General features: G+C 35.3%; 1 protein-coding gene across 2 annotated transcripts in view; it reads right to left on the minus strand.

The window, feature by feature from the left end:
- Positions 1 to 6,153: 6,153 nt before the first annotated feature.
- The window catches only part of TRPA1 (transient receptor potential cation channel subfamily A member 1), a 31,548-nt gene continuing 10,296 nt past the window's right edge, over positions 6,154 to 27,405 (minus strand). Inside the window, exons 6-25 of one of the 2 annotated variants that reach the window (XM_038128067.1) lie at positions 27,143 to 27,191; positions 24,064 to 24,163; positions 22,830 to 22,930; positions 21,365 to 21,534; positions 21,112 to 21,276; positions 20,363 to 20,477; positions 18,963 to 19,129; positions 18,006 to 18,099; positions 17,332 to 17,391; positions 16,313 to 16,411; positions 15,453 to 15,523; positions 14,895 to 15,042; positions 14,187 to 14,276; positions 13,782 to 13,951; positions 11,530 to 11,659; positions 11,222 to 11,404; positions 10,241 to 10,309; positions 9,513 to 9,623; positions 8,957 to 9,054; positions 6,154 to 7,139 (exon numbers count right to left, since the gene is read on the minus strand). In XM_038128067.1, the coding sequence (XP_037983995.1) occupies positions 6,908 to 7,139; positions 8,957 to 9,054; positions 9,513 to 9,623; positions 10,241 to 10,309; positions 11,222 to 11,404; positions 11,530 to 11,659; positions 13,782 to 13,951; positions 14,187 to 14,276; positions 14,895 to 15,042; positions 15,453 to 15,523; positions 16,313 to 16,411; positions 17,332 to 17,391; positions 18,006 to 18,099; positions 18,963 to 19,129; positions 20,363 to 20,477; positions 21,112 to 21,276; positions 21,365 to 21,534; positions 22,830 to 22,930; positions 24,064 to 24,163; positions 27,143 to 27,191 (2,422 nt within the window). In that variant the 3' untranslated portion in view covers positions 6,154 to 6,907. The remainder of the gene's footprint in view (positions 7,140 to 8,956; positions 9,055 to 9,512; positions 9,624 to 10,240; positions 10,310 to 11,221; positions 11,405 to 11,529; positions 11,660 to 13,781; positions 13,952 to 14,186; positions 14,277 to 14,894; positions 15,043 to 15,452; positions 15,524 to 16,312; positions 16,412 to 17,331; positions 17,392 to 18,005; positions 18,100 to 18,962; positions 19,130 to 20,362; positions 20,478 to 21,111; positions 21,277 to 21,364; positions 21,535 to 22,829; positions 22,931 to 24,063; positions 24,164 to 27,142; positions 27,192 to 27,405) is intronic. The other variant, XM_038128066.1, reaches the window with a different exon arrangement.

Below are 27,405 nucleotides of genomic sequence, written 5' to 3' on the forward strand. Positions count from 1 at the left end.
GGCAACAGGCCCAAACTAAAATGTAGGAAGTTCTATCTCAGTATGAGGAATACCTTTGGTCTTCTGAGGGTGACAGAGGACTGGAACAGGCTATCTAGAGATTGTGGGGTCTCCTTCTCTGGAGATACTCAAAAGCTCTCCGGATGAGATTGTGTGCAACCTGCTCCAGGTGAATCTCTTTTAGCAGGGGGTTGGGCTGGATGATCTCCAGAGGCACCTTCCTACACCAGCCATTCCGTGATTCTGTGATGTTCATTTTTATTTTCTTCAGTATCTATTATTAGAGGTTTTAACTTTTCTTAAAGTTTAGGAGAAAAAGTCCTAGATAGGTATTGCTTTGTTTCAAAATTCAACAGTAAGCTCTTTACCAATTATTCAGTCTTTATTTAAAAGCTATTTTGTAAGTCAGGATTTTAGACATTAAAAAGCAGTGTTTTACATCAGAACATATGCATGCTGGAACTAGGATTCCATTGTTTCACTCTAGACTCATTAATACATGTTTTATGAGTTCCTCAGGAATAATTGGTGTGTTGTTGTTATTCAGATAAGTGGATGATGCTTTTTATCTCTTCTGGAAAACAGAAAAACCTCCCTTGTGACTCACAGCCCTTCTGGACTCTTGGCTCCATCCTTAATTCCCCCAGCATGCCTTGCCTTTTCTTTCACCAGTGAAATTTAAGACACTTTAATAGCACTGATGACATTGCTGTCCCAAACCCAGAGGTCCCAGGTGACCTCTGAGCCAGTGTCAACACATGTCTACACGTTTTCTCCCCTCCTTTAAGATCTGCTGTAATTGCCTGCCTCCCGTGTTTGGGTCAGATAGGCTTTTTGTTTGCAGCTCCTCCTCCTCACCTGACACTCACTATTCCATGGTGTTTTTTCTTAGCCTCTCTGTTCATATCTGTAGATTTCACAATTAAGGAAACAGCTGTTTTAACAGTGCTCATTTGCTCATGGTTTCTGGAGAAAGTGAGATTGTGCACCTCCGGGTGTGCCATGGCCAGGAAGAGGGACTCAGACGTGGCATCCTCTGCACCACCTGTGTCTGACCTCTCTGTGTGACAACATCTACCACACAACTGATCTCAGGCAAAGGAGGCATCACAGATCCACCTCAGCTGCTGTGAAGCTATAATTAGGATAATCTCCCAGGTCATGGGAGACTTCCCAGCTTCAGGCCACAGCGGATGTTGTGTCTTGGGGACAGCAGAGGTGGTTTCAGAAACCACCTTCACTTTCTAAGCTCCTTTTACAGTGTTTAGAAATGCGTATTTCTGCCTTGCATTCCTGTAAGAAGTTTATGCAGGAAACACTTTCACTAGTCCAAATGTTTTTTCTGGTTGTATCAGCCTTACTTTTGCCCCTCCATCCTTCCACTTGTCTGGTGGGTGGGAGGGTAAATGTGCACTCTTCTGACTGTGGTTGTCTGCCTCTGCTTTATCTGACATAATTGTAGTGTGCATTTTTTTATCCCCAGTACTCATTTTCTTATGTTACAAAATATTAGAGAACTTTTCAAAGCAAAATATAATTTATTTGAGACAGATAAAGGAATGAAGAGAATAGAGAAATATTTTGGCTAGTTTTGTAAATTTATGAAGAAACATGAAATAACAGAGTTTTTTTTGGGTTTTTTTACATACTCAAGAAAGACTTTAAATAGCAAGGGAATAAAATCTAAATAAAATGAAATTTAATCAGTCCAGCTCCATTAAGTATCAAATTTTTTTGGGTTAAGGTTAAAGGCTGAAATGATGCAGACTCCCTAACTTTTCCATTGTGTGTGAAACTTGTCCACAAAACATTTCACAAGGCTATCAGCCAGATTTCTTGAGGGAGAAATATTCAGGGTCCAAGATAGATAGACCAGATACAGATTTGAAACACTAATCCTACATCTCCTCAAAACCAAATGAGGTAAGCACATTCAGAGCACCCTACAGATTCACTACAGCCATCTGAGATCCAAGCTGTCACCTTTCCTTTTGTTGCATGTTGGCACCCCCACAGCTGAAATCCAACAAGGGGAGATAGGTCTCTCTCATGTGGTCTTTGGAGGGCCAGACTCCAGCCTGCTCCACACAGCTCCATGGACTGCTCTACCTGGGGTGGGAGTCACATTGCCAGAGGCAGCATCAAACCATGATTACTCTCAGCCATTTAACACAATTGTAATTATCTCACAAAATAGGCAGATATGCCAAGAAAAGTTAAAATCTGGATCTGTAGGAAGTGAGTCAGCTGAGGCGATGAGAAGTCACTCTGAGGTACATTAGGGCCGTCTCTCACAGCATCACTTCCATGCTGCCTCGCTGAATCATTCCCATGGACATTGCCAGCTCCAGGGATAAGCATCAGGACTGAGTTGAGAAGCACACTTCCTGCTTTTAAAAGTTTCAATGGTCTTAACTCTCCCTATCCTTGATCCCATGTGGCTGAATGCAGCTGAATTTGCTGCTGTGAGCAGCACTGTTGTACTCAGATGGGCCAGTGGTACCTTGGGGCTTTCTGTCCTTTTTAATGGGATCACACCAATGTCAATGTTAGTCTCAGTTCCTTTTCCTTTATTTTTTACTCCAAGTTACTGATCTGTTTCAACCTTCAGTTTTTCACAGTTCTGTTTCCTGCTGCTGGTAAATTTTTAGACTGCAGTCACCTCTCTGGATAAATAAATACTTACAACAGTATTAGCAATTTCTGAAATAAATAGCTTTAAACTTTTCTTTGCTTTTTAAGCTGTGATTCCTAATTATGAAGCAACATAAAATGCATCCCTTCTCATCACTTTCATTACTTCCTGTCTTGCCTTCTAAACGAAATTTTACCTTTGCTGAGATTTTCCCCTGCCAGAGTGTCCTGGTTTCAGCTGGATAGAGTTAATCTCTACAACACTGATGCATTCAAGCATCTGAAGCATCTTCACTCACGATTACTGTGAAATTGTCTTGGTGCATTTCTATAAGGATGCAAGTATTTTTTCCTAAGAGGTTCAGATGTGCTTGAGTGGCCTGTTCATGGACCAACCCATGCCCTGGCTCATACAAATCTCTCTTGCAGTGCCTGTGTCAGTATGGATTTACACTTTGGCACCAATCAGTATCTTTTTACTGCTCAGAAAATGCTGCCTTTAAAGCAGTGCTCTGACTTTTGGTATCAGAGATTTTCTCATCTCCTGTGTCATTCTTTGTATTTTCTCAATCATTTAAAAGAGAAAGCTCAAAAAACTCTCCTGCTGCCTGTAACTCCAGGGTGAGCTTTGCTACACTGCTATACTTTGTCTGCTCATTACATGGGCCTAATTTCTGCCCACAGTGAGACCTTTTGTCAGACAGAAAATGTAAAGACAGGTTACAACTGATGCATGCCATGTTGTAGCCTAAGTGACTCCTTACACCTACAGGGCAGGGTAAAAGGCCATTAACCTAAGTGAAAATCTGCCTCTGGTTTCTTCTCTTGGGTCCTCCTCCACAGATTAAGGATATTTTCTCATTGTTTCTTTCTCTTGCTACATGCTCTGTTTATGGGCATTTCATCTCACAAAACAAAAACTCTAACCAGTGAGAAGGACCACTTGTTTGTTCATATAGATTCCTCTTCTTTCTTACTACGTGTAGCCATCAAGGGTTTGAAACCATTCCTGGCTGATTTTGGGGAGTGGGGATGATCTTCCCTACCAATCCTCTACAACACAATTTTTCAGACAGCATTTTGTTGTGAAATGTTTCACAAAGCCACATTTTCAGTGTGTTGAAGAAAACAAAATGGTTTTATACAGCAGAAGAAGGAGAACGCAAGGCTACTTCTTTGAAGAAAAAAGGGAATCAAAAAATGAAGGAGACCGACTTATAGAGTGGCTTTGTCTTTGTTCCAGCAGCGTATCATGGAGAACACAATATGAACACTAGACAGCTTGAAGCAAGTTATTTCTTAAATACTGAAGAGTCTCACTCTAACCCACTTCAAATCTGGGCACTTCAGATTTTCTGCTAAGAATGTATTCTATTGCTCTAGCTAATTTTAATTTACATGGGCAAAGTATTTTGCTAGTCCATCCTTATCAGCAAGAGTCTGATGCTAGAAAGGCAGGCAACTGGATCTTTGGTTTCAGCAAAGGATTGCCATCTTGTTTCAGACTACCAACTCACACAGAAGTGTCATTTGTCCCAAATTGTGACCCTCCTGTGTGTCACACAGATTAGGCACAAATCAGTCTTCCCAACAGGAACTTATGGGAATGATCTGGTTTTGGTGGGAGGAGATGGTGCCTGCGCCATGCTGCCATTCATCTGGAGGAGAAAACAGTGACAGCACTGATGAGCAGCAGGAAATGAAATGGAATACGTACCCTCACTATCAGCAATATTTGATATACAGTCCTGAAAGAGACAAATGGTGACTGTGAGTGCCTACAGAACTGTCAGTACCTTCATTGAAAAGGTGTTACTTCCATACTGACTGAAGGGAAGTGGGCGAGTATTGAATACAGATACACACCCATCACAGTTTGCAGATTCTATATTCACATCCAGAGGATACATTTCCATTGGACATCAATTCCTAAGAGTGAATTCAAAAATTCACGTTGTAACACTTTTGGTTAACATATATTTAGCTGTACCTAACATGTCACACATCAAGACAAGTGGAGGTTGCTCTCTTCTCCCATGCAGCAAGCAATTGGACAAGAGGATTTGGGTCAAGTTGAACCAGTGGAGGTTTACATTGGATATTAGGAAAAATTCCTTCACTGAAAAGGTGGTCAAGCATTGCAACAAGCGGTCCAGGAAAATGAAATCACTGTCCGTGGAAGAGTTAAAAACACCATGTAGATATGGCGCTTAGAGACATGGTTTAGTGTTAAGTTAATGGTAGTACTCAATGGTCTTTACCTTACTTAGAGGTCTTTTCCAACTATAATGATTCTAACAGGATTGCTTCCAGAGATTGCTCAAATAGCCCAGTATCTTCAGCTCAGTCTACACAATTTTTTAATCATGACTCATATTCCAGTTGTACTTGTACTTTTCCTTAAACTCTACTGCTCTTGTACTTAGGGTCTATTAGATCGTTCTACCACATACAATTAAATAATATTAGTCTGATGATTTCTCTAGAAAGCTAAGTCATTAATTCAATGTTGTAATATTTGCTAATTATAAGACAACATATTTCTGTCTTTCAATTTAAAATTGGAAAGGAAAACTTTTCTCAAATTGTGAACACTCAGAAAAGCTGAGAGGCAGCTGTATATAAAGGTCTCAGAGTTCTCTTTAAAGAGGCGTGAAAGGCTGAGACTTTAAAACCGTGAGTGCTGACTGCTTTGTTCCTGCTGTAACCATACTACTACTGTTCACTCAAAACACTGCATTTAGGTCCCATTTACTTACCCAAAAATGCTAGCACTCACTGCCATCTAGTGTTAATGGCACAGACTGCCAGGAGTTTAAAATGACTGCTATTACATTTTTCAAGTTTGCCCCTATCCTGAGAACCTGGCCAGGTTTTTACTGACAGAGGGAGCTGCAGATGCACAGCAGTGCAGAAAACCTGAACAGTATATTCACAGTAATAGATCTGACTTTAGAAGCCACAACAATTTCAGAGACTGTAGTTAAATTTTTACTTTTTCTGCTCTGACTCTGCTTACATGTTCCCTTCCTGTTTCACTGTTTTGTAACAGGCTTGCCCTGGAGCAGAGCTGCTCCTCCAGCAGCCTCCTCCTTTCTTTATTTTACCTGGCAAGGATTTAAAGTCTCAAAGCTGGGATAGAGCAGTTGGGTGAGAAAGAATTTTGCCTACTGAACATCTGTGGCAATTTTAAGGCACAGGTCACATTAATTTACGGTGCATCTTCCATCTTCTTTTCTGAAGACTGGATAAGTTCTGTACAGTGTGAATTACCTCCTAGTGACTACCTTTTAAATAAACAGGAATCATAATTGGTTTTTATGAGAAGAATTAATGTATCCTAAGTTCTTAAAGAAAATGTCTGAATTCAAATGCAGACCACAGAGCCTTACCACCATGCATAGCCATAATTTGTTTATTAGCACTGGTTTTGAAACAAATATATTCAAGTACTTAAACACATTTTAATCAATGTTTACTAAATTTAATATATTACCATATATTACATAATGCACTGAATATTCAGGAAATGAATAATAAAACCAAAGTGCAGATTAAAGTAGGCAAGATCAGTTTTAGCTTCTCAGGAAAGCCAAAATCACATTAGCAGTATAAGGACAGCAAGCTGTAAATGACTAATATTAAACATGTCATTCTATCACTGCTACATGCATGCTAGTAAAAATTATCCCACTGTGAACTGCTGCCACTTATCTAGAAAAGAAAGTAGCTCTTCCTTTACATTACAACTTCATGATCCTTCATCTCCTACCTTTCAGGTCTGATCCTGCAGTCCCTACTCAGCAAAATTTCCAATGCACTCTGTCAGATTAGTTTTGTACTTTTTCTTTAAGCTACACAAAAACCATTGGCTCTCTCCAGACACCTGAATAATAAATGACTAGAATCTAATTTCTAAAAATTTAGAAATTCTAAAAATATTTGTAACAGAAAATAATGTAATTACATACAGACCTAACTGTACTAGGGCCAAACCCAGGAACAGATCTAGACAGAAGCCAGGACAGCAAGGCTGGCCTCTGTTGAGTTAGGCACTTTCCTGATTAGCCAGTCACTTTTAGGATCACAGTTTGGACGTAGACATCTCCAGTCTCTTTAAATACTGTTTTGAGCACCTGCATCCTGGTTTTGGATCTGGCCTTTTTTTATATTTGAGTACATGATGTATCACATTAGCATTATGCAAAGACAATAAGAGAAGTGACCCTAAAGTAGAACAAAATGATAATACAACATGATATCATAGCCAAGTCTAGAAGAAGCTATTGTTCTTTTCTGTGCTTGGGTTAGGCACATTTGTTTTAACAGCTTTTAACACTGTATCCCATTTACTATTCTTGTGCTCTAACTGCCTTTTCCTAAATTTGTGCTGAAATAAATCATTGCTGTCTTCATCCTCAGCCTCTGATACTATCTCCATTTTTTGGATAATCAGTTTAATGAGGTCATGTTGCTTTTCCAGCAATGTTGATATGTCTTTGAGCCTAAAAAGCAAACAAACAAACAAATACGCATCAGGCTTTGGCATTTGATTTCAAAGGACATTTAAGTCATTAAAATTACAGATGCAAAAACTGACAGTACTTCACCCTTCTGACAGTACTTAACTAAACCCTTCTGCTAACAAGACTGTTATCTAGAATACATGTAATTCTTTAAGCTGAAATACCTCTCCATGTTACAGGAAATAGGATTAAAGAACAAATCTGTGGTTCTTGTGAAAAGTAACTTAATATATAGTTAAGGTAAAAGCAACTTCACTCTCAAAATAAAGTTGTAGACTGCTCTACCAAAAGTTTTTCCTATTACCTACTTCCTTATCTGGCAAGAAAAAGGCCAGAGTTGCAATGGCAATAAAGCAACCAAAAACATTTAGTGGAATTCACAACTACTTTTACAGCATATGAGAAATACTGATGAGGCACTCAGTGATCTTTTTCAAAGTGCTATCCAAAGTGCAATTGATGCAATTAAGTAGTTAAACTAAGTTAGTATCACACATACAAAACACATTATCTGTTATCTTTAAGGAAACAGGGAAATAAATGGATAATGTGACTAGAAACTGTCTTTATAATACTACAAAAGAGGCGTTTTGAAAATCTACTTTTCTGAATGTCTAGGCTCACAAAATTCCAACATGAAATCTGGTGTGACTGAAAAGGTTCTTTGTGAAGAACTGTTGGGGGGACTTCAGATGTAGTTAGGTTTTAGATTTAGTTAGGTTTGTCTTTTTTTTTTTTAACATGAAATGGCTTTTAAGAAATACATCTTAAAATATGTGAAAATCTCAAGTATTAAAATGCAAAGCAAAAGAAAACCCTGCCCCAAACCAAAATGGAAAAAAATGTACACCCAGCACTAACATTATCTCCAGTAGTAACTGAACTCTGTTTTGAACTCTGGTAAAAACACACTGGCAACGTAGTAAAATTTTTCAGTTAATATTTTCAGAGTAGTAAAAATGACTTTCCATCATGATATAGTCACAAGTTATTCTATTGCAAATAATTTCATAAAATTATAGTTTTCTTCCTTCTCTATAGGAAAAAAAATCCCAACCAAGAAAGAGTCTGTTTTATGCTATTTTATAACACATTGATGTAGTATGCATTTGAATAAAGACTTTCTAAAGCCCATGATTTCCCTGTGTAGGGTGTAGTCTCACTATCCTTCAACTCTTGCTGAGTCCTTCATGCAAAAAAAATACTCCATCTGAATCTGTGTAGGCAGACAAAAAATTTGGTAGTTTTTAAAAAAAAGGGAAAGGAAAAAAATGGAGAGAAAACAAGTGCAGGGGAAACCGAGACTAAGTGAGAAACAATGCTTTTCTAGTTGTACATTCACAGAAAGCTTTTTTGAAACCATTTCTATGGATATGTTGGTATGACAAGTAAATCAAGAAAGTACAAAGAATTCCTTCCAAGGCTTTGGGAAACATGCTTTGTTCAAGAGAGAATCAACACAAATCCATTTTTGGGGAAACAATCTGAATCTGATTTACCCAGAGGAAAGTCAGTAACAGATTGTGTATACTTGCAAACCGAACTGGAACTACATCACTTGGGAGTTCTGAATAACCCTTGAAAACCTCCATTTGCAAATCTGGAAAATGAAAATCTATCTCCTCCATCACCTCAGATTACTTCAATGAGCAACAAGCTGCACTGGTTTGGGCTGGGGACACAGAATTTTACTTTTTAGACATAGTATGGAGCTTTAAAATGCTTTTTAAAATAGGAGTATGTTTGTAATATTGGTTCCACTAATTTTTTCAACTGTAAAATATAACAAAAAATACCTGTATTTCTGCTTCAGAACTTCCAATTCTAGTGTTGTATCAGGGCTCTGCGCATATGTGGTAGAGTCCTCACACCCAAAGCAATATTGGAACACGCTCTAAACAAAACACGAAACCAAACTTAAATAGATCCTATAGTCTGACAACAGATTAAACATGTGAACAATAAATCTTCACACAGTGTTAACATTGAAAAGATTTTCTGTTATGATGTTATTTTCTTATATATTAAAACATTTGTTTTATAAGAAAATGCAGTCTCTCAACAAAAGCTCAAATAAAAGAAGAAAAAGCCAAAAGGGAGTAATTCTACTTTTTATCTGAACATCTTTTGTAGTTTGTCTCACTTTAATAAAGTTACAGTTCACTGAGTACTCAAACACTAATTTTATCTGAATACAGCTGCACTCAAACTGATTTATCATTTTCACTGACCTTAGTCAAGGTCTAATCACAATTCCCTTGATGTCAGTTAGTAACACAAAGTCCTTAGCAATGTGTGTACAAAGTCAATCACATCCCTTTTTGGTAAGAATTCTTCTATTCACCATCTTACCATAAATCCACAGTATCTTGGCCTGTTGGGATATACAGTGATTGATTCCTGGTCCACCCGACTTAAGAACCAAAAGGGCAGCTTCTTCTCTAAGTTGGTATGAAGATTAACCTAAATATGGTTTTGCATTTAGAATGAGACATGTTGTCTTTAGATAAATATACATTATACATGAAAATAACCATCATGCCATTTTATTCAATTCACTAGAACTACCCACTGCAAACAGTGGTATAATACCTGAATAGTCCAGCCCAGACACTAAAACTACATTGTCATAACCAGTATTGAGTATCTAAGCAGAATTAATTTCTCCACATAGATGTGCATTCTCTTTACTAATGAGAATTTAGTACAGCAAAATGATTTTGGTACCCTTTTGATTTTTGTGTGCCTTCTTTCCACTGCATAAGTTCTCTACTATAAGAAAACTGCAATTTCAGGCTTTTCAGTGACTGATTTTGAGGTTCTGGTTTTGGAAAAACTCAGAATTGCTTGAACTGATGGTCCAAAAATTCCTTACAAATGTATTTACTTGTACCCTTCCTTGGCAATGATTCATATGAGTGAAAATGAGATTCAGGATAAGATGCCATGTTCACCAATTTGCTTTACAGATATCCTAAGATAGTTAGGAATGTGATGACAAATCAACTAATTAACTAAATGGTGTTCTAGCAATGATGTGTACTTCCAACATTTGATACTTTTCATGGTCTGTTACTCACCTGCATTGCAATCCTTTTGAGTGCAGCATATTTTTGTACTTCAGCGATATCACCAACAGCCAAACCAATCTAGAAAAGAGAAATAGTTCATTATCTACTTTTTCACAGTCTGTGATTTCAATTGTATTTCTCATTCACAGTGAAATAAAAAAATATTCTAGAGTTAAATTTTTCACTTGAATTTGGAAACATTTTTGTATATTTGTAAAATATGTATCAATAAATGTAGAGAGTGTTTTTACTGACAACATTCTGTTGGTAAGGCACTGAAGTGCTACTTTTGCCAAGAATAACATCCCTTCTTTCACATTCTTCATTACTGCTGGAGTGTTAAGAAACCAGTTGATCTCTTGATTAAGTAGAATCATGGCCGCAATAAACAAGTTTAAAAAACATGAGGTATTTGACTTTTACTGCTCAGCTCAAGTGAAAAAAGTGATTTCTTAAATAAAAATTACATTCAACGGAACACGGCTGAAGATGTATTACATATTTCCCCCCCTTTCTGCCATTATTGTGTTTTCTGATTTTTAACTTTCAGGTCAGGTTTGTTAGTTAGTTCTACCACTACTTCTGATGGCTGTTTTATGTGCAGTGTAGATTTGAGTTTGGGCTTTTGGGGCTTTATTTTTTAAATTTAAATTATTGTTAGCGTTAGGTTATGATACAACAAGGGATTGAAGAAAAATCATTGTTCCTCAAGACCTCAGAATAATACATTGCAGCTCCAATTCAAATTCCATCAAAGCTACTACCTAAATATATACAAAATACCCCTGCAGGACTGAGGTGTAGGAAAATACTCAGAGCAGTTCACTGGATGGAAAACAAGTGCAGAGAACAGGGACATTTTAATATGTTACTGAATATATCTGTTAAATAATGAGTGGCTCCCTTACTGAAGTAATTCTACACACTAGAACTCCCTATACATACTCGTGTTTAACCACTTTTGTATATTAATAAATAGCTTATACTTACTAGCAAGTTCATAAGAAGGATTGGAATAAGCAAGGTAAATATAATGAGAACTGTGTAACTCAGGAATGGATATGGCAATTCACTGCTCAGTAAAGGATCAAGGAATGCATCGTGGTAATTAATGTCTCCCAGCATCATTGCAAATGTCTTCATTACTGAAAGCAGAGGTGTGCTGTATGTTTGCTGCAAAAAGAAACATCAAAATAAAGAAAAAAACACAACTGATGGAATTTGAAAATAAAGCCTTGAGGTGCTAATGTTAAAGATAATATTTATAATGATAAAAACTTAATGAGTATTGAACTAACCTGTGAACCCAAAAGGACAAAGAAACTCAGCCCAAAGGCCAGTATCAGGAAAAAGAAAACCACAGCAATCCGAATCAAAGTCCTCAAAATTTCCCAGAACATCACAACATAGATTCCATAGTTCTCAAATCTAGGCAATAAGTAAACAAAAAAGATATAGAATCAGTCATAGAATCACTTAGTTTGGAAAAGACTCCTAAGATAATCAACTCCAACCATTAATCCAGCACTGCCAAGTCTACCCCTAAAGCATTAAATAATGAAGTCTGAGTCCCTTTCAGTCATTTCTGTAAGGCAGTAAGTAATGCTGATTTTCTTCTGTGGAAAGAGACACTGCCTCTCTGAAAGATTCTGTGATGGTAACAAACCTGTTCTCCTTTCACATCCAAAAGAGTGCAAGTGATCCTACACACAGCATAATCTGTGCATAAACTGCATAATCTTATATTTTAAGGCACAAGAACAATTTTCAAGATACTGTTTTTCATGGGTAACATTAATTCCCTCCATAGGCATAGGAAGAACAGTATTATACCACTGTTGCATTCAGAATAAAAACATTACCAAACCATCCAACTTTTTTCTGCTTCTCAAAGCAAAGTAGCAACCAGAACAAAGGACAACCATGGCACCATGATCCACATAGAGCCACACGCCTGATTGAAAAGATTTCACTTTTTACAAGATGTGAAACAAATGACAGTATGTAGTTTTAGTGTAATGCAAACAATGGAAAACAAACAAACAAAAAGAAACACACTGCTCAGGAAGAGAAGGAGAATAGCATAATTTTAAGACACCTGTGTTTCCAACAACAATCTGTTGTTGGCAAGCCTCTCCTATTCTTGGTCAACACAAAAACTAAATGTCAGAACAGGAATTACCATAAAGCAGATTAAATGACTTTTTCTTTCAAACCTGAACTTGGGAATTGATGTCTTCTCTCAAATTCAGGGACCAAGAGGTTTTTTAATGCTACTACAGTAGCAACTGTGAAAATCCCTATGTATGTCTTTCACCCTGACACATTATGTGGAAGACTGAAAAGGTCAAGCTGGAAATAAAGCAGACTCAAGCTTCTCTTACTTATCAGGTATTTATTAGGCAAAATTCAGTTGAAGTCAATGGAATCACTGGTTGCTTTGGGAAAAGACAGCCTGAATGGGTTAGAAAAATCATGTAGAGCTCTACAGCTACACACTTGAAAAAAATAGTCAGTCCAGGAAAGCATTTCATCCCACAGCAGAAGGAAGGCTATGCAATCATCTGTTTACTTTTTCCTGTTTAGGCTCAACCCCCCTTTTGCCCGGAGCAGACAGGACACACCCATTCATTGGTCATCTGAGATCGGACACCGGGCGAGGGGGGCTGGGGATGATGACAAAGTTTGCAGCAGAGGCAAGACCATAAAGGTACTGACATTAACTCTGCTTACAAACCACATCCTTAAACATCCCTACTACAGGAAAACAACCCTGAAATGAATCAGCAAATGTTGTGTTTGTCTGTCTTCAAGACTTCATGGGGGTGATTAGTGCATATATACAATAAGAATTGGAAGAACATTTATGCAGTGTTACCACACGCAGTCCTGCTCAGACACAAATGTGTTTAATTTATTAGTCTTAAGCACTACACCCACACTATTTTTTTCCTCCACCCAGCTCTCCTGCAGTTCATAACTCTTGGACACTATTGTACAAGTGACAGCATTTAAGATAATTCAGGGCAATAAACAGGCATGATGTCAACTGAAGAAATTTACAATTACATAAATTGTAATTCTTTTACAGGACACTATGGCATAAAGTGAGACATGCCATTTAATATGGGAAATGATAATGGAGTTTACTTTCTTCCAGGTATTACTCATAAAACCTCACTTCCTTATGCCATTCAGAATTCATATCCTTCTAGGTTCTTTTAAAGTCAAAGTCTATACAGTGAAAGATGATTTTAAAAAAATTAAAATATAGCATGGCTGTGCTTAATTAACATTAAAATAAATATTGTTATTTCTATAGTTGCTATAACATAAGTTGTAGTGTGCTCTACATGAAAAATGCTGAAAATGACTCTACAGTTCTTCAGAAATAAAAAATTCCTATGGTCTTGATCTGGAAACTTGTATAGTTTCAAAAAAATAAAAATACAAAGTGGGACTCTCAAACTTGATCTGTCACAATTTAGGATATGTAAAATATCTGAAAATGCTAAAATATTTTATTGTAAAGCCTGGAAAAAAATTTTACCGTTGAAGATAAAGCAAGAAGTTCATCCAAGACAAGTACACAGCAATTGCTCCACATTCCCACTGCAAATGAGCTGGTGTATTAACAAATAAAGAAGACACAAAAATTATGCTTGTAGTATAAATGGTCCAGTCCAGTAGATTGGAGTAATCCAACAAATATTTCAATTTCTAGGATTTAAGAGAGAAAGGTTAATATTTACAAGTCATCCATCATTAAAACACTGACTTCAATATACTATTTAAATTCACTATTTAAAATCAGTTTTAGTCATTATACACATAAATTAAAAAGTATAAATTGTCATTTGACTTCTAATCAGGAAAAAAACAGATTAATTCCAATATCATACAAAGTGTCATGCAAGCACACTGTCTGATTAATGTTACTTCTCTATGTACTAACCTGCTGAATCAGCTGAAATATTTCTTTGCAGATGCCCAGTAAACTCATAATTAAAACTAAACACATACACACCCTTGTGAAGTATGAGTCCTGAAACAGAAATCAGAGCACAAAAAAAATTAGAAATTATCAAAGGAATGTTCATTTCATCTCTACCTATTATATATACATTATATTGCCAAGCAAAGTAACCATGTTAGCTTGTGTCATATACTTATTACTATCTATATTCTGTTTAACTAATATTTATTGTGAAATCCACGTTCTGGGTTGGGCTGTATAAGTGATTCTCATTATTTTTTTCATATATCAGGATATCTTCATGAACCTTTTATATCCCTTGAGTTTATTTTATTTCGTATTTCTACTAGCATATCCTTTCTGAGTTCCTGTTTCAGTTCTATGCTTTTTCTCTCATGTGAATCTTTTTTCTTCAATATTAAACAAATATTGTTCACTTCAGGGAAAAAACTGAAGCAACCATGTACCAAATATACATTTCACAGAAAAAAATAAGAGATGAGAACTGAAAATCATCTAAACTGAAAATTATCTATCAGCAGAGGTTGCTGCTGAATGTTTAGAAATATATACTTCAATTTTATTCCTTAGAATTGCTAGATCATAAATTAATCTAGAAATTATTTAAATAATCATAAATTTTTGCTATAAAAATCCGAAACAGATTGTAACTACTAATAAAAGTACCTCATATTCTAATGGTCTTGCTTCATAGAGCTCTGTTCCATTCAAAGGTCTTCCTGGTTGTATGTGAGTGACCAGAAGAGTCAGTGGGATGAGACCAAGAGAATATATGCCTAAATTCATTAAATGTGCTCGAAACCCATAGGCCATCCTTGAAAGTGAGAATGTTAAAGTTACAACACTTTTCAAATTTAGAAGGGCATGCATTCAAATTTAACAGTCAATAATGTCTTCAAGATGAGGAAACAAACATTTCTTGAAATGTCCCTTTGTGATGAACGTGCTTATCACTTATGTGGACAAAAGTGTATTTGCCACTCTGAAATAACGTTCCTCTCACTTTGAACCTGGCAATTATATATTTTGCAATAAAGAGGAAACAAAGATAGTTGCTGCCTTTGTTGTAAATATCAAAAAAAATTTTGCTAAATACTAAGTGGTGCTTTATGGAAAAGACATTTGCTCGGTCAGCTCTATAAACATGCACATTTTAATTTCAGGCAAAATAGTCTTTGTCTTGACGTGCAGTATTGTATTTTACATCCACTAAAAGAGACCAACCATTTCATAAGCAAATATTCTTTACACACAGGATGACTGAGTAGCTCCATGCGATTGTGGCGCACCATGGCCTACAAAACACAAATACAGAAGAGTCAAACTTAATTCATTTAGGCAAGCAAAGTGCTTAAAAACTGTCTAGACCTCCTTTTTTACCTGATTATCAGCCTAATGAAAAGTAAAATATGTGTAAGATATTGCAAAGTTCTTTTGATTAAGCACTCTGGCCCAAACCCCTCACTACCTTGCCCTCTCTGCCTGCTAAGGCATTCAGCTTCTCTGCTGGGGCTCTATTAGTCTATTTCAAGCTCCAAAAATTATACAGATTATTTTCAACTGTACCTGTGAGACCAAGTTTTACATTTAATGAGAAAAATACTTATTTATTTACTATTAGACAGTATAACAACTAATTGCCAACAGGAATCCCAAAAAGTAAACATATTAAGCCAAAAAGTCTGTTATATAAACATTTTCTGACAAAGAATGAGAGAACAGATTGACAATGCATAAAACTAGCAAATTTGTTTCAGGCATCATAAATATTTTGCAATTAGCATATGAAAAAAATCAGCTTGTCAGGTTCTTCAGTGCCTGACATTCCAGTGCATGGTCACTACAGTGACTGGAGTGTGGTTTTCTTTAATGTACTACCTGCACGTACAGCACAATATCTTGAGCATTTATTGTTTTTTCTGAACCTAAAAGAAATCTTATTTATTACTTAGAAATTTGGCCCATACTTAATTTCAATATACAGAGTTATGGGCTTTGGAGAAGAAATATTACGATGAAAAATTCAAGCCTCTTCATTTTATCTAAACCAAGAGAGCAGGCAATGATGTCAGAGTAAAACTTACATTTAAAGTGGTAAGTGGTTCATAGAAAATATCTTCACCATCCTTTACTTTCTTGTTAAGTGTCAAGGGACACTGAAGATATCTGAAGTTGTATTCAATCTATATAATACACCAGAAGTTAAATATAATGCAAATGATTACCTCAGTCTTAGATGATGTTCTTAACAAGTCTATCTGTTAGAGATCATATTGTGTCAAGGTAGTCAGAATTAAGATATATATTCATTGTCAGCTGAACACATGCCATCAAGATACACATCTGTGACTGCAAGGTGTCTAAATGAACAGCCATTTTGAATTTTAAAATAGAAAGTGCACATTTCTTGCTAAAATATTACAATTAAGAAAGGTCATTTTCATAACCGTGATTTTTTTTTAATGCTAACTTAAAGAAAAGCTTGTCTTTAAAAGTTATATGACTTTGATAATACAATATAAAGAAAATGCACAGTAGCAAAAAATTTGCAAGTTTTTTGTTAATGATGTGGACACAATCCAATGTAATCACTGATAAGGTGGTTTTCAATGTGGTTTCAAAGGTAACATAACTGGAGAACATTCATGGCTCCCTAGCATTAAAGGTAATCTACTGCTTAAGATTTTGAAGTATTTACAAAACAAAGACACATGTTGAACTCTAAATTATTGATGACAATTGCACTACTTATTATAAGCATACTTTCAATATTCATAAATAGATATTACATGTCTTCTTTCACTGCTATTTTGAAATACCCATAACCTCTGATACCCAGCTTCATTGCAAAAATTAACACAGCAAAGATACAGTTTATGGATTGTAGAAGTTTAATGTCACACTTACTAAAATATGTAAGCATGAAGATTACAGAAACTGAACTTCAAACTATTTATAGTTCAAAGGATAAAATAAGATCTGCCTCCTGTATTCTATGATAAGATCTGAGATTCATCTACAACAGTACCTTATATATATGAGCTTGACATGTACATTAAAATATATGTGTTTTCTACTTTCCCAGACTTTTTCATCTACTTACATAGAAGTCTCGACTTGTCTTTTCCTCTGAAGACTCAATTATGCAGTTGTCCAACACCAGCTTTGCAGAGGAACAGAAAAGTGAATTAAGGTGATATAGGCAATCTTCAACAGAAAGAATATGTTTAGACCAGAAAAAAATGACTGTCAAATACAATGATCAGCTAACAGAAGTGATGACTCAGTTTTTATGATGTATGTTTTGAAGACATAAAATTCCAGACTTTTCATGTAGGAGTTAAAAATAAATGCAGTTTACAAGGACACATGCTAGTTTACAAGTATGAAGTGTGAATAGTTTATGAATACATATGTACCACTTCCTATTTTAATTAAAAATAATTTCTGTTTTGTCATTTAGCAGTTAGCTAAGAGAGTGAAAATATCTCAAATGATTTCGAACCCAATTCACTTATAACTCTCATTACATTTATACATCATTTTTATGTTACTTTTATAACTCCATTGGTCTCAGGAAGCTAGGAACTTTTCTAATACTAAAGAACCTAAACTGGACAAACTGAGACTATTACTAAAATACTATTAAATAATTTTGTGCAATTATTTCTGTTTTAAATTAATACTTATTGGAGGGCACAGCAAACAGAAGAATTAATGCAGCACAGCAAAGGTTATTTTGTGAAGTCATTTCTTTAACATGTGCAGAAAACTTACTTTAAATGAATCAGGAAGATACTCAACCATTTCCAGCAAAGGACACTTATTGGCACTGGAAGAGTGAGAGAAAGTCACAACAGCTTCTTCCCATCTGCAAAGCATTATTTCAGATAATGTAAAATTAATTAATTTATTAATTAAATCTGTTTTGAATTAACTACTTTTTGATTATTTGAGTTTCATATAAGATACTGAAAAACCTTACATATAATGTGCTAATTTTATGCACTATTAAATGGAAACTAAGCTGTTTGGGGAGTAGCTGAGTAATATTCTGGACACTTCTCTAAGAATGATTCACGCTAAATTCTGTTATCAATTAAACAGAAATGTTTCAATTATGCTAAGGCCTCCTAAAAATATGAAACTGGAATGGATTTTGGAATATTGGGTTACAAAATTACGCAAACAATAATAAATACAGTAAAATCCTGTTAGTATTCCTGTAACTCTTACCAAAAGATGTCATCATTAGGCAATGGTGCAATGCTTTATTCCAAAAGTGGGGCTTCACTATGCCTTAACCTAAAATTTTCTAAACTGCAGTTGAAATGCCACATTATAAAATACTTGCAAAATTTAAAAGCATGATTTTAAATAAAATTTCTTGAATGATTTCAGATGTATTCACATTTTGATTAAAATTGTATAGGCATTAAAGCCTTATGTGAAAGGTCAAAATTGTTTCGGATGTCTTCTACAAGTTTTTTACACACAGAATCCAAAATACTCAATGTAAGATGAAAAACAACTTGCCATATGTCTGATGTCCATTACAATTATGCCATTTTTTAATTTGTGCTCATTAGAATAGAACATAACCTCTGGAATTTTAAAATAAGTACTCAGTTTTACTTATTAAATAACAGATATTCAGAACTTAATATCATTTTAGAAAACCAAAACAAAACACATGGGCAAACACATTCCAGAAGCATTTTCTCTATACTTTACCTTTTGTGCAAAATGACAGCAGACACCACATCTTTTCTCCTGTTGTGTATTGCTTCATGGAAAAAAGAAGCCACTGCTTTGTTGAACAGAATTTTTGCACCATAGTCCAGAAGTAACCTCACTGCTTTTGCATGTCCTTCTCGTGCAGCCAAGTGCAAAGCTGTGTTCTGTGCAGACAAGCAGTACACGAGTAATTTAATAAAAGTACATTTCAGTGCTTTCCCACATTGAAAAGCCACATGCTTTTCTCAGCTGCAAGTCTCAAATGCTTTCACTAGCAACAGAAAACTTTCGAATATTGTCAGATTCAGACAGAGATTAGAGAAATGTTCTTTATGTCTACAGCTACAGTAGGGTAAAATCTGAAGAGGAAACTCACTATAGGTAAGAAAAGCCAATTCATTAATATCTTTTAGTTTTGTAATTAATGAACTTCAAGTCACAAAGGGGTAAAAATGATGGCCTCTGGAGACACAGAACGCCTGCATTTGATAATCAAGAAGAGAAGCATACAATTATATCCAGATGCTTTCATACAAAAAAAATCTGGAGGAATATCTGAGGGTGCAATTTTGTAAGTGGAATATTTATTTTTTCTTTGGTGTTTCCATAAAAGTAAAGAAATCAGTGGTTTAGGAATCAAGGTACACTAAAGCTGACATTTGAGAGTCTTCCAGGTTTTTCTGATTGAAATTAAGGACTTCTCATTAATTGAAATTAAGGCTTCTCATAAATTTATAGTCAAGATTTGTTTCTAATCTAGTTATGCTAAATGCTTTCAACACCAGTTCTCAGAGAAATTAGCAACAGCTTCTGTGTTGGGAATCAAACAGTTCTTTAAAATGATCACCCTACATTTCTGATGGGACAGGTTCACACAAGAGGCCTTCAGTCCAAGAAAGGGACTCTGTCTTGACCTAATACACCCTGCATTTGTCCAAACTCCAGAGCAAGACAGGTGTTGTTTTTGTTGGACATCGCTGTGCAGTGGATTTCAAACAACATGTTAATGAGCTATAGTTGATACCAGATTTTTTCACATCAGTGTAAATTCTTTAAATTTGCATTACCAATGTTTGTACTACATTGCAAAATATTCTTGCATTGTATAGGGGGCAAGAGGAACACGTCTAATTCATTCAGTGTTTCATGTTTTCTATTAGAATATTTAAATATTTTTGATTTTTTTTCTCCTATTTAAAATAATTGGACAAAAATTTCAGCAATCATATATTTATCCAAGAAATGTTTTATCACTGGTGAACTATAATAGCACTGAGTCTGCCACAGGAAATAAAATATTACACATATAATGCACAGTGGAAAACTACTAATAGCCTAGCCCTGACATTTTATCTAGAAGTAACAGCAGACAAGAAACAAATAAGGTTAACACATACCCCTTCTTCATCCACTCTGTCAGTACACTTCACATTAGTATCCAAAATTATCTGCATTGTGCGAGTGTATCCTCCGAAGGCAGCATGGTGCAGGGCTGTCCAGCCTTTATAATCACTTACATGCAATGGTATAAAATTAGAAATTATAAATAAAATAAGATTTTTATAAATTTAAAGTGGATGTAAATGTCTGCTCCTTTGACTCGGACCTCTTTTCTTTGGCCGGAGTGCTGCAGAGATGTCCATACATTCTGTCAAATATTATGTGATGATCAATGCACCATTCAGAAGTAGAAGGTTCAACTCAATAATGTACTTACATCTCTTCCTTTTCATCTGTTTCTGAGATCTGAGGATCTTTGACCTGAAGGCAGAACTTACAGTGCAAGGCAGAATGCCTGTGAACTAAGAAACTCTTTTCAAGCCTCTGAGTGAAGCTGAAATGACTGTTATATTTCCAAACCAATTTTTTTTCTCACTAAAATGTTCAATAATCTTCTCTCAGTTGGATTTAGAGAAACCTCAGTTCCCCCAGCATTAAAAGCCTAGGTTTTTATAGCCCAGCTATTCTCTGTTTTTCAACCATGCTCTTCTACTGTATGTTTGCATTTGTATATATTAATATAATAATTATTTTAATATACTTACTGTACTTATTCTTATAATGCATTAACTTCCCAGCAGATGAACATAAAACATGAGGGATAGGGTTTTTTTTTGGCTTAATGAATGAAAATCTGTATACTTACCAGAGGAAGAGAGCCCCTCTCTTCAGAAGAAACTGAACCACCTTCTCATGACCATTCTGGGCTGCCAAATGAAGGGGAGTCATTCCCTTCTTGTCACCTTCATTCAAAAGTCTTGTGTCTTTCATGTCTCTTATAAGTCGTTGACAAGTATTGATGCGCCCATAGCTTTGCAAGATGCACACAGAAATTCATGTCAAAGACACAGGGATGAAAACCATGGCACGGACTCCACGGCCTGGACTGTGCTACTAACCTGGCAGCAAAGTGCAACGGCGACTTCTTGTCCCTGCTCTTAGAGTAGATGGAAACGTTGAGGCTGAGTAAATTATTTACAGAGAGGGCCACACCTTGTCTGCATGCATAATGCAATGGAGTGCATCCTTCATTATCTTCATCCACGACAAGATTTTTAATATGTTCCATCTGTTATCCCCCAAGAAGTACCCAAAAACAAAAGCACAGAATTACGTCTCTATCTCTTCTGCTCCATAGTTGCTAATAGTTTGCAACAATAGCATTAATACTCTAAAGCAAAAAATAGAGAGCAATCTAAAAATAAGAAATAAACTTCAGTAAAATTTAGGGACAAAGAGCACCTTTTTTATCTGCTGATTTGCTGGTCACCGTTTTTTCAAACAACTACTCTTCAAAGAGCACAGGAGTTTTCTATCCTGCATCCTTAGTGCAACCCATCCACAGCACAATAAAGAAGTCCTTCTTTGCTGCTATTCCAATGTAATGCTCACTGCTGGCAGCAGGCTTGTAACAAACATAAAGGAAGTCCCATAGTCTGTATTCAGTAGCAAAACCTCTGACTGTCAAAACCCAGCAGCTCACTGTTTTACAGTGTTAATTTATTTCCCCTGTTTCTCTTTTTCATCTTCATTTCCCCATTTTCCTTGTCTAACACTATCCTACAACCTTTCTTAAAGCAACTAAAAAACTCCTTCCACCGCCCTGTCCACTTATTTCTCTGAATTATTAATATGATCAATAATCAGAAAGTCAATGCGGAGGCTTAACATCACTGTTTTAAAACTGATTCACTACATCTGCTGAAAAGGGAGGTTAAATCCATTCTGAATTACAATCAAAGGTGTTCACAGATTTCAGCACATGTTGTAAGATGAGTTATATTTGATTCACATTTAAAAGGCGATTTCTGGAGCTCTGGAGGCCAGCAAATTTAATTTTTTCAGGCAAGCTTGGGCTCTATCAATATGAGTGCTTCATTTCAACATAGCCAAATACAAATTTATGTTTGAAATATTTTTAAAAACCAAATCCAAGACTTCATTATGGTCCAGTCCACAGAAAGCTCCTACAGAATATGCTGCAAACTATTTATAAAGTTCTAGATCTTGAGTGATTATGAGCATGTCTCCTGGCTTTACTGCATGCAAGCTGGGAAAACAGAAGTGAAAAGTTCTGTATTTTATTGCCTACCTCTTGAGCTATTCAATCCCCCAACAGCAAAATAATTTATGGGATTATGTTATTCCTTTGCCTGGCAATAAGAAAACTGTATTATTGGCTTTGAAATGTTTTCATGAGAGATATGTGATATGTACCTCTTCAAAACCATTTTTTGTGACACTGGGTTATTTAACAATTATCAAAAATTTTTACAAACATACCAAAATAAAATGGTAGTTGCTTTTTTCTTTACATTTTCCTAGGAAGGGTAACAGAAAGACAGAAATTGATGCTTACTGTACCTGCAGATATTTCTCATTCAGATGCTGTAATCCTCCAGGCTGCAACACGGTCAAATGCAAGAAATTCCGACCAAGATGATCTTTTAATGACACATTTGCTCCTAAATAAATATGGAAATAAATATCAGCAACTTCAAAACTGCTGGTTCTTGACACAACATAATGATATTTAAGACAAAGGAACAAATGTTGAACAAATGTTTATTAATCTATTAAATTTTTATAAAATAATTCTTATAAATCTCTAAAATATTCTTTCAAGTCAACCTTGTAACTTATAATTTTGTTTTCCAAAAAAATCACCCCTAATGATACTCAGCTTTCAGCATTTTCTTGTGTGCGTGCATTTTGTATTTCATCACAGCACTGAGTTTTTTATGGGGCCCTTACATTCCAAGATGCTGATCACCCACAAATCGAGACGAAATTTAAAGATGCAGATAGTCACTTCTTCTAATCTTTAAAGCTTTAACCTTTTAACAGTTTCAAAACTGACTATTAAGTTTTTAAAGAAAATCAGTTATATATATAAAGAAAAACAGTTTTATATATATATATATATATATATATATATATATCAGTTTTATATATATATATATATATATATATATATATATATATGTATGTATGTATCAGTTATATATATATTATTAATGAGAGGAAATACCGTAAAAATCATTAAGTTGCACCAAAATGCTGCAAATGAAAGAGATACAGCTCAAACATTTTCAAGGTGACTGTGATTTTATAAAACCACAGGTAAGGATTCAATGGTGGGCTTTAACATTTAATGACTGATTGCTGGTAAAAAACACAGCTCTGTTTAAGTGGTGCATTTATTCTGCAGTTCCGCTTACTTTGCGAGCTGCTGAGGACTGCAGGGATGGAGTGCCAGTGCCACCTCCACCTTGAGAAGCATGACACATGATACACATAGCCTATTCTACAGCCTGTTCATGCTGTAGTGAAAGGGGTGAAATCATCACACCAATTCGTCCTTTATCTCAGGGGATACCAGCAGTGTGCAGCTGTTCAGCTCAGCTTCTCCTGGGCTGGATGCTGAAGTAGGGAATTCAAACTGAGAGGGAAGCTGAATGCAGAGTTTTAAAATGAATGAGCCCTGCTCAAAGGAAGTGTATATATATTTATATTTATATTTATATTTATATTTATATTTATATTTATATTTATATTTATTTATATTTATATTTAGTATGTGTATATTCCTTTTTACCTTTCGAAAGCAGTAAATTCACAATTTTCCATGATGCACAGGAAGTGGCCAGCAGAAGCGGGGATCGACCTTCTATGTCAACACTATCAATATTAGCCCCCTGAGAAAAAGAATCCCAAGTTTATGGTGAATAATGAATAAATGAAACTTTAAAATCGCACCGCCTTTTATAAGCATAGCAGAAATACAGGCATTCTTAGTAATTCCAGATGGTCCAGATAAGTAATTTCACATTACATAAATAAATAAATAAATAAATAGACACATTACATCTCTCCATAAAACAACCAGGTTTGCTAACCATCAGCCACAGTCCAGTCACCCATGTATAAAAATTCAGATGCCAAAATAATAGTGGCCTACTTCTAGGAATACTGAACTTAGAGTTTATGATCTTTTGTTAGAGAACCCTTCCATGTACTCTCAATATAAAATTCTAACTTGAAAATACCAGGATTGACACTGTGGAAAAATGCAAAAATGCCCTTTCAATGATGTGGTCTTACCTATCAAACAATTACCAGAAACAGATCTTTCTAAACCTCTACACTGTATGAACACAATTCAAGAAGTAATGCATCCAGAAATTAGTATAGTTCAATCTGCACAGCTCAATCTACATTAGTTTTCTATCCTTCAGCATAAGTGATTTGAACCAAGTCCATTTTGATGCCAAAGCAGCTGTATCAATTTTATTCTGCTTTGTCTACTTTTGCACTGACACATACTGCCAGGACAGTATGGTCACTATAGTCACAGTATCACTACGGTCATATCAGTAAAGTACTACTATAAGCATAAACATAATTATCTAAAAAAATCCCACCAAGGGAGCAGGAAGATACACACAAATGAACCAATGAGATGTATGAATATTTTACGACAGTTTAGATATCATTTTTTCTAGATACTGAGCTGCAAGTCAAACTTGATGAGTTGAACAAAGTACACAAAAAAAATCTATTTTATTTCAGATAATATCCAAAGATGATTGAAAAAAAAATCGATGGCAGTTTTTCTATTAACTTGAATCATCTTTGGGATCAGTCTTAATTTGAGAGAGAATTAATCACAATCCTGAGTAATATTTACTTTCCAGGATGGTAACACCTGCAACGTGGTAATAAGAAGCACATAATAAATGTGCAATGATTACCACAGAGAACAGGGAGCTTCCAATGTATGTTCATTAAATATTTGGGAGTAATACATGCAAGACCCTTTCCCCATTTACCTTACTACAAGGTCAGACAACATCTTAAAAATGATTTTTTCATTAAGAAACTGACCTTTTTTATCCAAGTGTTTCATTGTCAAAGTGCCCCTCTCTCAGGGAAGCAATTTCTAGCTCCTTATGTAATATTTAATCACCTTCTCACCAGCTAACATAATTGCTCAGCTTTCAGTAAAATGAATTTTGCAGCATTCATAAATACTTATCACAGTAAGAAGTAACTTATATATCACCACATATATTTACCTCATTTATGATAGAGCTGAATTAAGGGTTTGTAAAATAGTTTCTGAACTTCATTTAATTTTCCATTTCTGTTGCCCCAAATGCATTAACATAAATGAATTAAACAGATATTAATATAAAAACAAACATGGCAGTTTTGTGAATACCAATTATTATTTATACCTATTTAATCTTTCATTTTCCTTTTAGAAAAGACAAAAGAAGCAAAAGGGGGATAAAGTCACAAAACCGGAAGAAAATATGTAAAATTACTGCTTATTTATTTTGAACAAAACGTGAGTATTTAATGTGTAAAATAAATAATGTTGTTCTTTACTAAAACTGGAAAACTTTTATGAACTGGAATTTGCTAGTCCTTTCAGGCAATTACATTGCTGCACCTTGTCTTTTTCACCTTCATGTACACCACAGCAGAGGCAGAACTCCATGATCGTGCCCGGAGTCCAAGGGAGGAGCAGCGCTGGTTGTACATGCAACACTCCACTAACTCCAACTGACGGATTTTGATCCATTCCCAGACAGGGCAATGGAAAACAGTCCTAAACTAAAACAGTCCTAAAGCATCAAACCTGACACACTTTACACAGAAAGCCAAAGAAACCCCCAGTAAACCTGCTACAGAAGAGGCCAAACTAGTCAAATTGCACTCAAGGAATGAAATTTTGTTCCTAGCAAATGCAGTGTTAAAGATATTTATGATATAATGTTTTGCACCCACAAGCCTCCACATGCAAAAATGTGTACCTGCATTTCTCAGGTAATAAGTTTTTTTGACAGTTGGTTTTGTCAGACAAGTTTGAGTAGTCAAACCTCACCATTTTGTATTTGAATCAAAAGTAAGCCCAACATCTAGCTCTAACTAAATCAAATCTCTATAACAGACTTTCTGAGAAAAGAAAAACTGTATGTAGAAGAGAATTTCTTGAAAATTAAGCAACAATCCTAAACACACATTAAAAAAAAAAGAAATCTGATGATTTCTGAAAATGTTCTCAGCTGAGTGGGGCACAAAATGATTACGAGCCTTAGTTTAACTGGCACAAATGGACATTGGGAGCATAGCCAGCGGCATGCCTGATTACATTTCTTCTCTTAGCTCTTCATAATTATTCACTGAAGAAATACAACCAAACCACACAGAATAAAAAATATTTCTAGATCATACACAAATTTTGATATATGGCTATGTTATCCCATAGTAATCATATGTACATTCTTTAAATAAATTATTTATGTCTTGAAAAAAAGTCAGATGAAATTCTATGCATGTTTAGCATTTTTTATATTTCATGTCTGAAGAGCATAGGATGACCAGACCACTTCACCATATTCGGTAAAAGATGTTTATGAAACTTTTCTGAGTAACTAAAATGGAAATAAAAATGTAAGATTTCATCCTCTGTAACTGTGGGATGATATTATGGATCAACAAATACTGTTGTACTGTAACTCTCAATTATACATTATGAAATGTATATATCTACCTATCTAATTAGCCTATACCTAAGAACACATTATACTTTATGATTTTCTTTATGCAGACCTGCAGCAATAGAGAGCAATAATCTCTCTAAAAATGTTGCTTGATTAAATATTTACCATTGAAATCAAATACTCCGCCAGTTCATAATGATCAAACAGTGCTGTTCTGTGGAGAAAAATGCAAAAATACAGTAATATTAGAAAGGACAAAGACGTTTCAAGCAAAAGGATAGCATTCTTCTCCAGTTTCTAGTATTTTCAAATGAATCAATTTTAAAATAAAGAGGCAAAGGTATACCCTTATTACATAATTCATCTTAATAATCTGGTTTTATATTTTTGCATGGAATTCTCTTTTCAAACTAAGTTCAGCTCAGTTA

The sequence above is a fragment of the Motacilla alba genome, chromosome 2, assembly GCF_015832195.1.
Source record: "Motacilla alba alba isolate MOTALB_02 chromosome 2, Motacilla_alba_V1.0_pri, whole genome shotgun sequence".
Lineage (NCBI taxonomy): Eukaryota > Metazoa > Chordata > Aves > Passeriformes > Motacillidae > Motacilla > Motacilla alba.